A 12,616-nucleotide genomic window follows, 5' to 3' on the forward strand; every position below is an offset into this window, starting at 1 on the left:
TACAATATTCATATCTATGAAAATGTCACAAATAAGTTATCGTTTTTGCATGCTAAAAGTTATTTTAAGTAGAGAAAAAACCCTCTAGGCTTTCCTGCCACTTTAAAATGAGTTGTCTGCACATAAAACAGGGTTTGCATCCTGGGTAGGCATGGCAATACCTACTTGGCATTTGAGGAGAGCACATTAACGAATAAAATGTACCATGTCTAGGCTTTTAAGCATCTAAATGACTTGGAGTTAGTCTTCAAAGGAGGAAAATAACAGCCTTATAAGTCGGGATTACAAAGGCAAACCTTAGTGTCTTAGACTCGCTAAGCCTGGCAACCCGGGGAGCTGAAGGAAAAATGTCTGTTGCTCTGACAGGAGTAATGAGCCTCTCAGTTTCCTAAGCAACCCCCGGCAGAAGAGCAGAGAGATAAAAAAGATGCATTGTCTTTTAACAAGAACTCAGATAGAGCACAGTAGAGTGGCTTTAACAAGAATAGTATCCATTCAAAACACTGTCCTTGAGCCTAGATTTTCGTCCGTTCCCTTGTGTCAGTGTGATGGGTGATCTTGATTGTCTAGAATCTCCGTGGAAAGATGCTTCTTGGCATATCTGTGAGGAAGCTTCTAGATCGAGCATGGAGAACTCACCTTAAATGCGACACCATTCCTGGGGTTGAGGCCCTGGGCTGAACCAAAGGGAGGAACTGAGCCAAGCCATGAGCAGCAAGCCAGTAAGCAGTGCCCTCCAGGGCTTCTGCATCAGCTCTTGCCTTCAAGTTTCTGCCCGGTTTCAGTTCCTTCCCTGACTTCCTCTGATAAAGAACAGCAATATGGACGTGTAAGACAAATAAACCCTTCCTTCCCCAACTTGCCTTGGTCATGGTGTTTCATCACAGCAGCAGTGCCCCTAACTGAGGCACCAAGCTAAGTAGTAAAGTGATGTGTACTTACTGGTTTTCTGAGGAACCTTCACACTGACTTCCATCGTGGCTGTAGAAGATTACATTCCCACCAAGAAAAAAATAAAGCTTCCTCTTTCCCCACAAAGTGGTTTTAATTCGTATTTCTCTGATGATTAAGAACGTTGACCACATTTTAAGTATTTAATAGCTAATCGTAGTTCTCCTTTTGAGACTTATCTGTTCAGTTCATTAGCCCATTTATGGATTGAGAGATTGTTGGCATTTAATTTGCACTGTTCTTTATAAATCTTATATAGTAATCCCTTATCAACGTTGACAAATATTTTCCCACTGTTTGCTTGTAAGCTGTTGGCTTTGCTCACAGCATCTTTGCTTTTCAGTTTCACAAAATCCCATTTGTTAACTCTTGGGGTTGTTTTCTGTGCTGTCGAAGATCCTTTCAGAAAGTCCTTGCCTGCACCTGTGTCTTAAAGTGTTTTGACAAATTTCCTTGTAGCAGTTTCAGATCTTAGAACCCTTTTTAAACAGATTTTTGTTCAAGGAGGGAGATATGGATCTAGTTTCATTCTTCTCCACGAATGCTATGCAAATGGCAATAGTGCTGAAGTCAATCTACAATTCAACCCCCATCAAAATCCCAATCTCAGAACTGGTGATCTTAAAACTCACACGAAAACAAAACAGACCCCAAATGATCCTGAGCAGAAAGAGGAATGAATGCTGGGTGTATCATAATACTCAACCTCAGAGCCAAACCAACATGTTACTGACGCAAAAACGAACTTGTAGACCCACACAGAGAACAGAGGACCCAGAAATAAATTCACACAGGTATGGCCACCTAACTTTGGACAAAGGTGTTAAAAGCATGCATTGGACAAGGGTGTTAAAAGCATGCATTGGAGTAAAAAAACAGTTTCTAACAAATTGTACTGTCTGCAAGCGTTCCTCAGACACACCAGATCTATGAGAGTGTGTGAACAGGAGTTGGCTTTGCAGCCGCAGAGCTAAGAACCAAGTAGCTGTCGGAGCTTCTGGGCACTGTACTAGCTCGTAGAGGAGTCCTGGGGTAGTTACTTCTAGCTCCGTTAGCGCAAATCCTATTCTCTTTGCAGCCTGCCAGTCCCTTTAATAACTGGGAGACGCTGCTGGGTCCTGTTGTTGGACACCAGCCCAAATCAGAAGAAAGCTATAGTAAGGAGAGCAACTCTGAGGAAGGTCTGGGTCTGCGTGTTTGCACCTGCGCAGCAGGCGGGATATCCAGTTTCTGAAATCAGCTTCAACTTAAGAGCCTGTATGTCTCTGAACAAGAAGAATCCGGTTTGGGGGAAAGCCTGAACCTTGGTTTGGAGAGCCAGGGTAAAGAAAGCATTTAGAGATTCCAACAGCAAGGTGTTGGGAGAAAGACCAGAAGGGGGCGAGGTGGACACAGAGGGCCAAGGAGCCAGTGTCGATGTCACAATCTACCCTTGTTTTGGAGCCCACGTGGTTTACAGTCATTGGTCAGAGTGGAGCCGTGGGCGGGCGGGGCAGCGCAGTGGCCCTCTCAGCTTGAAGGGTGTGGTGATGCAGAATGGGCGAGGCCTCGATGCAAATCAGCTTTCTTGCTGCCTTGCAAGGGTGAGGAGCTCTTTTTGGCCCCAGAGTCACAAAACCTGACCTAGAGGGCACGAAGTAGCTTGTGTTCACGTGTGAGCTGCTCGGGAGCAAAGCTATGGGGTGGTGACTTTGGATCTGATGGGAAGAGCAAATCCAGGCTCCAGACCAGCCAATGTGGGGAGAAGAAATCTTCGACTGGCTAAGAGGATGGGCAGGAGGAGGGACAGCCACATCCATGGGATGACTAGGCACTGGTCCTCCCTGATGCTTTACTTGCCTGAGTAGGTTTATCTGTCATCCCTTGGGGCCCCTTGTGGGACGTTTCCAGCTGTGGGTTTGCTTCCACAGCTGTTTTCAATTTCTAAGATCTTTGGGGAATGCATTTCCCCTTGTCACTTCTTGATGGGATATTCTTGCTGACGCCTGTTCTTTAATTATACAGAGTTTGATGGCTGTTATTATAACTGACATTCAGCACTGTGCTTTGTGTAGACAACAGTCTGCAGCCAGGAGGAGGAGGAAGAGGAGGAGGCATGGAACTGGCTTTACCAGTCAGTCAGTTTTCATCAAGAATAGCAGGCATTAATCTCTAGACTACACGATATGTTGCTTATACAAATGAACGTTCTTCAAAATGACAGCTCTCATTTTGCACACCTTTTTAGAACCGTTAATCATTTAAAACTTTATCCCGAATTTATCTGATTTATCTCCCCTCTGTAAAGAAAAGTTGAGTTTTACAGCCCTGTAAACAGACAGAAGGAAAACAATAGTCTCATTCTAGTTCCTCTTATCTTGAGAACTTGCCAAGGAAAGGAGAAAATAAATACCAGCAATCTTATCACCTACCACAAATTATAAGTTATGCTTAAGTCAAGATGTAATTCAGTACTTAAATCATCAGCCACTTCAGAGGTCGATCACCCTTCTCATGATATCCGTAGGCCATGTAAATAAAAGTTGTTATCAGAACCTGCTGGCTTGTTAATCACAACTGAACTTTCTTCCAAAACTACAGCTCAATTGCCTGTTCCATTTTAATCTCACGGCATTGACACTAACACAGTGATATGATTCCTAAGCCAGCAACCCACAACATTCAATGGGCAACAATACCCTTGATTGTATCAAGAAAAACTAAGTTGTCAGTGCAATTTTCTTAATTATACAATTGCTCAACCATTGTGGTGACATAGAAAGAACCATGTACTTATATTGTCTGTCCAACAGACACTGACTAAAGGTTTTTTTTTTTTCCTCTTTAGGTGGCAGTCCCTGTGATGGCAAAGCCACACATATTTAGAAGCCTGGAAGACTATTTGCCAGTTGAATGGTATGCCTATGTTTTAGTACCATAAGCTTTTCTTAAATTTTACTTTATTATTTATTTACTTGTCAGAGGGGGGCTGTACATGCACAGATTGTGTGTGTGTGTGTGTGTGTGTGTGTGTGTGTGTGTGTGTGTCCCTCACTTTTATTTTTTAAATTAAAAATCTCCTACTGTCATGGAATTTGCCAAGTAGGGTAGTCTGGCTGAACAAGGAGCCAGGGTATACCTGTGTCTACTTCCTTGATATTACTGGGATTACAAGTTGGTGCCTCCATACCTAGGCCTTTTACACTAGTTCCGGGAATCAAACTCAGGTCCTCATGTTCATATAGTTGACACTTTACTGACTAAGATGTGGACTTGACAAATGGTCAACTAGGTAGTTAATTCACAAGGTTAGAGTTGACCAGAGCATTGAGGGAGCATTCCAAACTTGCAGGAACAGGATCTGATCCCTCTCAGAGGTTGGGGCCAGGCTAGCACAAAGGTAAAACTAGAACCATGTTCTGGATGCTTCCTGGAGCTTCCTGACTGTGAGGTCAGACCACCTGGATTCAAATCTTACTTTTTTGCTATTTCTTGTGCTTGTAACCCTGTTTCATAAATTGTAAACTGGTTTACAATGGTACCTACCTGGAGGGTGATAGTGTTCCGTGCTTTTGATCTGGTCAGGAATTCATCCCAGTTCTTAGGGCATGCGCACACCACATGCAAACACCTGGCAGCATTGAAGTAGCTTATCAGTGAGTGCACTTTGTACCCATGGCTGGTGGCCCTTGTGTCGAAAGATTGTTAAAGAAGATTTTTCCTGTGGGACACTAAACTAAGCTGTGTACACCATGGGAACGGAGCACCTAGGGGTGACAGCTGTGTGTCAAGATTAAAAGGTGGCATGGGGTTGGGGATTTAGCTCAGTGGTAGAGTACTTGCCTAGCAAGCGCAAGGCCCTGGGTTTGGTCCCCAGCTCCGAAAAAAAGAAAAGAAAAAAAAAGAAAAAAAAAAAGGTGGCATGTACAGGCTTCAAGGTAGCTCCTCAACTCCATGAATGATCTATCGTGAACTCTCAGTCAATTAATGTCTGATCTCTCAGAGAGCATATACAACAGGCCAATAGTCTGTTCAAATTACTTTTGTTTGTCTGTTTGAAATTTTTATCTTCGAGTGTGTTCTCCTGTGAGTACAGGTGCAGCAGATCACATGTGCAGGTCAGAGTTCAACTCCAGGTGTCAGTCTTCACCTTTTACCTTGCTTGAGATCGGGTCAAGGGGTCTCTTCTTTCCTTGTACAGTGATGTGCAATCCAGGCTGCTGGTCTATGAACTTCTGGGAGTTCTCCTGTCTCATGAATGGTCCATGGGACTACAGATGCAAATTACTTTGCTTGGATTTGTATGGGTCCTTGGATTTACACAAGTTCTCTGAACTCATATCTTTATGCTCACATGGCAAGCACTTTACCGCTGAGCCATCTTCCTGGTTCGAACCAATTGTATTGACTCAGGACAATGAGGTCCATACTCTTTAGGAGCCATAGAACCTTTTGCCAGGCCTGGGCTCCCCTGGAGTCTGAGGCCAGCCTAAATAAGATACAGAGATCAATTCTGATCACTGTGTCTGAGGCAGATTCCTGGAAATGGGGACTGAGATGTTGTCTCAGGGACACATTGTCATAGGGACAGGATGAACTCAACAAGAGATAGAATAGCAAGGCAGATCTGCAGACATTGTAGAGGAAGGAACAACAATCAACCAAGAAGTGGTCCTTGTGGCAAGTCAGACCTGTGCATGACCGTATGGACACAGTAGTTCCTGTGACAATCATGATAGTAGGGTGACAATGACTTCTGTGACACTGGCAGTTGGTTTTCTTAGTGCCTATGCTCACAGCTGGATTAACAAAAGAATTAGTTTTGGTTTTCTGGTTCCAACTGCTGCCCACTCCTTCCGGTGTTAACAGACTGCCACTCCTTTCAAAGGAATTTGGGGTGCTTATGTGCACAGTGGGGGGTGGCCAAAGGTGAGGAACATGGGTCTCTGAACCCAGCCTCCCTGGCTCCTCATAGGCTAGGAAACTCAGTCTTGTCCACATCTTGGTCCACCCTGTGGAGTTCTATGAATGTGGTGGTTTGAATGAGAATGGTCTCCACAGGCTCATATATATGAATATTTGGCTCCCAGTTTTGGGAACTGTTTGGGAAGGATTAAGAGGTGTGGCCATGTTGGAAAAGGTGCATTACTAAGAGTGGGATAAGCCCTCTTTGCCTCTTGATTGTGTCTGGTGATGTAAGCTCTCAGTTACCAATCCAGCACCATGCCTGCCTGCTTGCCTGCTGCCATGATATACACCATGATGGTCATGGACTCACCCTCTGATATTGTAAGACCCCAATAAAGTCATTTTTCCCTAGTTGCCTTGGTCATGGTGACTTATCATAACAATTGAAAAGGAACTAAGATACTGGTTTTAGATGTTAGAAATGTGTATGTTTCACAGCGCAATAAAGTTCTCTCTCTCTCTCTCTCTCTCTCTCGTGTGTGTGTGTGTGTGTGTGTGTGTGTGTGTGTGTGTGTGTACATGGTATATGTGCATGTACCATGTGTGTGCATGCAGAGGTCTGAGGAGAATGCCAGGTGTCTTCCTCCACCTTTTTTTTTTTTTTGAGATAGAATCTCTTGCTGACCCTGAAATGTACCCTTTGGACTAGGGTGGTTTCTCAGTGAACTCCTGGAATCCTTCTGTCTTAGTGCCCAACACTGGGGTTATGGGCACACATAGCTGTGTTCAGTTTTTAATATAGGTGACAAGAATTTGAACTCAGGTTCAAATATGAACTCTTAGCCACTGAGCTAACTTTCCAGCTCCTGGTTCCTTGTTAGCTTCATAGTTAGATCTGTTCTGGGCATCAGTCCAGTAAAGTGTACACATTGTGTCCCAGATGAGATGGTTGTATAGCCTACTTTCTTTCTCCTATGACACTAACATCTACTTTAACAGTAGTTAATACTACTAGTTTTGTGCATCTAAGTAAGTGGAGATATTAATAAGCTAACCTTTGCTGTTATGTGTCCACAAGTTGCTCAGTGTTGCTGTGGGTTTAGTGGGACATGACTAATGTCCTCCATTTAAGGAAACCAAATAAAGCTCACTGTCATTTCTGTCCTGGTTTGTTGTTGTAGGGGCGTTACTTATGTCTTTGGGAGTGTTCCAGCTGGCACATAGCTGATGGTTCTGCAGCAAAGAAGGGCTGTTTCTTATTCCATGAACCCAGAGCTGAGCTCAAGTTGAGTTTAGGAAGAGGCAGAGGTTAAAAAGTTATTTTCCTTTACTTAGTTTCTGTAGACTCTAAATATAGCTGGGCATGGTGGCACACCTGTAATCCCATCCCTCAGGAAGTTGGGGTAGGAGGATCACATGATTGAAATTATCCTATGAAAGAAAGGGAGAGAAAGAGAGAGAGAGAGAGAGAGAGAGAGAGGGAGAGAGAGAGAGAGAGAGAGTCACAGACACAGACACAGACATAGAGAGACACAGAGAGAGAGGGGAGAGCAATTACATTAAACTTCAGTGCAGGACATATTAATTCAGTGCAGGCTGTTATTTTAGACTGATCTTTCACCACAAGATATTAATTATTGGAAAATTTAGTGATCCTAAGGCTTGGTAAATCAGTGGGTAGAGTGCTTACCAAGTATGCATGAAACCCAGGATTCAATCCCCAGCATCACACAAATTAGGTTTTCAGTACATAGAAGGAAGAGTCAGGAAGGTCCAGTGCTCAAGGTCATTTGTGGCTACGTAGGGACTTTGAAATCAGCTTGAGAAATAAAGACATTTTAATGATTCTGAATTATCTCATGTTTTCCTATGCTAGACAGTAAAAAGAAGGAAGTTTTATTGTCAAGAAATATTTCAGAGGGATGAAGAGCAGGTCTCTTTCGCTTTGTAAACTTTGTGTTTCTAAGACTTTTCAAAAGAAGGAGGAATGGGTGAATGGGCTCAATCTCTAATCCCAGCATTCAGGAGGTAGAGGCAGGCAGATCTCTGTGAGTTCTAGGTCAGCCTGATCTACATAATAGGCCATTTAGGGTTATAATGAGACACTGTTTCAAAAAATATGAGAGAGAGAGACAGAGACAGAGACAGAGAGAGAGAGAGAGAGAGAGAGAGAGAGAGAGAGAGGAGAAAACCTAGGAAAAGGTCAGAGAACTTAATAGCAAACAAGAACTCACAGATATAACTCCAAGAAACAAATCACTGTCCTGTCCTTTATAACACGGAACCACAAGCATCAAGTTCAGTTGGCTCCTCAGTCCAGTGCATCTTGCCATTTAAAATGCAAATTGGGCTATTATGGTTTCAAGGTAGCACTTTCATGTTGAAATAGAGCTGTTTTTCAGCCATTTCCTTATTCATTAAAATGACAAGTGAACCAAACACAGGCTGTGGAACGACCCTGCAGTGGCTGGGGCCAAGCAAATGAGAATACTCAATGAAATTTAATTCACACTTGCCCTTGTGCACAGAGTAATCTAACAGCAAATAACATGCTCCACACCCAGGGAGAAAATATGGAACTGATGCTAAGGCTATTGGATCTTTCGGCCTGGGGATGTAGCCCAGTTACGAGGGACCTTTACCTAGTATGTACAAAGCAAAATCCTGGGCCTGAAAAAAAGATTTTGATTCTCTTATATTTTTCAAAGAAAATCAAATGCATTGTTTGTCTTTGAGGTATTAAATGCTGCTATGGGGTACGTATAGTGAAAAGGTTGGAAGAAAACTAACATATCCACAGGTATTAATCACCAATGTACTGCATAATCATATTGCTCCTGTGACAAGAGTAACTAAAATCTATTCTTTTAGAATCAATGCTAAATATTATCTCCCCCCTGCTGCGGTACATTTAGATGTGTAAACTTGTTTAATTACATGCTCACTCACTGCTTTGTGCCCACCCGTTTCTTCCCTGGTCTGCCTGCTTCTTAGAACTGGTTATTCTCTCTGTATATTTGAATTCCCTCCTTCTCTTCTTCCCTTCCTTCTGTTGATGTGAAAGATAACAGCTCTCATCTTAAGGGGAATAAGAGATAGTTTATTCTGGAGCTACTTTTCATGACTGTGTCCCGGAACACAGATTTAAGTTACTCCAAATTCCATGTTCCAACATGGAAGCAGTTTCATGAAGTTTTATAGTTTTACAAAACGCAGAGAGTCATAAATCAAGACACGTTTAAGACACGTTTAAAACACGTTGGTGAGAACATCAGAGAGGTGGTTACAAGATCGGGGAAGCTTTTCTATAGGTTCAAGTTGCTATCTGATGACATTCTTAGCTTTTGGGATAATTGAAGCTAATAGCCTACTAAGTTAATAGAGTGCAAGAGGTTTTTGGTTTTTTTTATTTATAAGTCACAAGATGTTAGTTCAGACACAGAGGAGACAAGAAATGGCTGTTCTGGAGAGCTAGACCTAGCCCAAGATCAGATAATTAGCCTCCAACATTCAAATCTTTCCACAGTACCGTCGCAGTGACTATTTGGCTGCACTGCTTTGTGCTCCTGGCTGGTCACGTGTGCTCCCACTTGAGAGCTAGCTTGGATCCAAGAATGGAACACACACACACACACACACACACACACACACACACACACACACTTAAAAATGCCTTGGCTACCTCAGAAATTGGGCATTCCTAAACCTTCCCCAGCCACCCCCATCTACTCAACCATCCATACACACACACACACACACACACACACACACACACGCATACATACATATACACACATACCCATTCATCCATCCACCCACCCACCCCTCTACTCAATCTATCCATCTATCCATCCATCTATCTACCCCCCCATCCACATGCCCATTCATCATCAACAGACACTTGGTTGTCTCCATATCAGCAATCCCTTTCTGAACAGACACCAGAAGGAAAAAAAAGTCACAGCTTCATGGTGTTACCTGCCCTGCCATATCCTCTGCAGTGTTGATTTGATAACCTTTTCGGGGAAAGCTCTGACATCTTTTGTCAGTGAAAGATCACTTTGTTCATGTTGTCTTATCCAACATGCCATATTTACACCTTCCAAAAAGACATGCTCGGGGTTGGGGATTTAGCTCAGTGGTAGAGCGCTTGCCTAGCAAGCGCAAGGCCCTGGGTTCGGTCCCCAGCTCCGGAAAAAAAAAAAAAGAAAAGAAAAGAAAAGAAAAAACAAAAAGACATGCTCAGAGCATAGGAGAAACAAAATGCACATTTTACTTAGAAATAGTCTTTATAGTTATATGTGGTGGTGTACACCTGTAATCTCAGCACTTGAAAGGTAGAAGAGAAAAAAACAGAAGTTCGGGGTTAGTCTCAGATATATAACAAACTATGAGTTTGAGGCCAGCTTGAGATAATACATAAGACCCAGATTTTAAAAATATAGTCCCTTAAAATCATGTAATTCATTTTGAGACATTTTATTATGTAGCCCTGACCGTCCTGAAACTGACTCTGTAGACCAGACTAGCCTCAGAGATCCGCCTGCTTCTGCCTCCTGAGTGCTAGGTTAAAAGAATGTGCCCAACTACAATGTGGTTTTCTAAATAGGTTTGAGAAAGAGCTTAAAGCACTTTTTCCTGATAAGCGAATTCATGAAACCATTTCCTGGTGAATTTATAAAAAAAAAAGAAAAAGAATGATTGCCACAGTAATGCAGTAGGATGATGTAAACATTAACATTTAGCTATGTTAAATTTCTACACCAAATGGAAGGCAAAACTGTGTTTTCTACAATAAATACATATGAAGTCCAGTGTGTAACCTTAGACTCCAATTTTGTGTGGAAGGGAGCAACACCATTTGCAGCTAAGAACAGACGTGGGCGTGCTTAGTACTCAGATGGGAAGCTGCCTGGGGATACCAGGCGCTGTAGGCTTATTAAGTATATAAGCAAATAAACAAACAAACAACAACAAAAGCAGATGAGGGGACAGACTGCTCAGTCAGAAAAGTATTTGCCCAAGGGGTATACTGTGTGACACACCATGATGTACCACAGCGAGATGTTTTGGTGTTGGAAGTAGATTGATTTTTGTTTTCTTTTTGGAGAAGATTGTAAGGGCAGAGAGTATATGAGAGATGACTGGGATTGGGGAGCATGATATAAAATTCACAGAGAAACGATAAAAGTTAATAAAAAAAAGGAAAGGCACTTGCCCTGTACCCAGAACCGTGTAGGAAAAGCCATGTGTGATAGCATGCTGTAATGCAGCACCAGGGAGGAAGCCATGAGAGGTCCCTGGTGCTTGCTCACTGGGCAGCTAGCCATGCCCCATGTGGTAAACTTTGTGAATGAGAGATCTTGTGTCAAAGCAGAGGTAGACAGCATCCCTGGTCTGACACTGGAGGTTGTCCTGTGGTTCTTACAAGCACGTGTCCATATGTGTACTCCCAAACATACATGCACATAGACACATACACATAGAGATAAGTTGGCACACTTGGTGTTTGAGCCATTTCACAGCCTTGCTCTGAGACCTGAAAAGAGAAATTGCTTTGGCCTGCGCCCTAAGGATCTGAGTTCAGTCCCCTGGGCTCACACGGTGGAAGAAAAGAACTGACAACCACAACTTGTCCTCTGACCTTCACGTGTATGCCAGTGCCTGCTCATATTCACCCCAAAATAATAAATAAATAATAAATAAATAAATAATCCACGCCTAACAAAAACCTAAACTTGATCAGATATTAAACACGTTAAAAACTTAAAAAAAAATGTATTGAGAAAGCCTGTCCTCAGCTGACTAGCAAGCAACCTCAGACTTCCCAGAGAGAGCAAGTGGACACTCAAAACTGTGCAGGAGCTGTGGCAGGAGAAAACAATTGAGAATTCACTGCCATATTTATAAATATTGGTTAAATACTGATGGGCTCTGCATGCTAAGGTGTTTGACCAAGAAGATCATGATTCTGAGTTTGGCTAAGTGTGCTGCTATCTTGATAATCACCGAAGTCTGCCTCCTTTAACAGTTGGTTTGCTTTTGCTAATGTTGTGTCTTGGAGATATTTTATTTGTTTACTTATTTGTTTATCATTTACTAGTATGGAGTAGGGTCTTCCTATGTAAACCCAGACTCCCCTCAGTCCTTCGAGTGCTGGTATTATAGGTGGTGCCAACACACTATGCAGCCGATGAAGTGGAATTTCTAACCATCTTGATGTGAGCTATTGCAAGCTTTAGTCTGTTAGCACCTGTGCTATGTTAGATGAGAGCCCAGACAGTGTCCCCTGGCATTTTTTCCAATCTCAGGAGTGGGACAGGGCTTCAGACCTATCCCTACCCTGTCAGCAGAAATCTCTGACCTAGAAGAACCATAGAGCCAGGAGAGAAGTGCTGTCATAGAGGAAGGAATGCCAAGATTTGGAAGGATGGGAGTGCTGGCCATGTGTGTGGTACCCTCCTTCTTTTCCTATGTCCCCAAGGTCAGAAAGATTCTTTTTGTCTTACTACATGGGAAGGTTTTCATTAGGGAAGTTTCACCTACAGTCCCCAGCTTGTCCCTCCTCAGGGTGCTCACCGGTATGTTCTTCACATCATGGGAAAGCTCAGAATCATTGTGGAAGGTAAAAGAACTTCTGTCACCAAAGCTGCTGCTCCTGGCGGTGGTGCCTGATTTTCCTGGTTTGCCATAATTCACAATGAACCCCATCTTACCTCTCTGTTTTGAGGTGGCCAGCTATCTGGTGGTGTGACCTCCTTTCTTCTGGGAAAGAACA

General features: G+C 43.0%; 1 protein-coding gene across 2 annotated transcripts in view; it reads left to right on the forward strand.

Moving 5' to 3' along the window:
• The first annotated feature begins 2,448 nt into the window (after positions 1-2,448).
• The window catches only part of Ero1b (endoplasmic reticulum oxidoreductase 1 beta), a 73,706-nt gene continuing 63,538 nt past the window's right edge, over positions 2,449-12,616 (forward strand). Inside the window, exons 1-2 of one of the 2 annotated variants that reach the window (XM_039095982.2) lie at positions 2,449-2,794; positions 3,779-3,846. In XM_039095982.2, the coding sequence (XP_038951910.1) occupies positions 3,844-3,846 (3 nt within the window). In that variant the 5' untranslated portion in view covers positions 2,449-2,794; positions 3,779-3,843. The remainder of the gene's footprint in view (positions 2,795-3,778; positions 3,847-12,616) is intronic. The other variant, XM_008771876.4, reaches the window with a different exon arrangement.

Source organism: Rattus norvegicus, chromosome 17, assembly GCF_036323735.1.
Source record: "Rattus norvegicus strain BN/NHsdMcwi chromosome 17, GRCr8, whole genome shotgun sequence".
NCBI classification, from domain to species: Eukaryota; Metazoa; Chordata; class Mammalia; order Rodentia; family Muridae; genus Rattus; species Rattus norvegicus.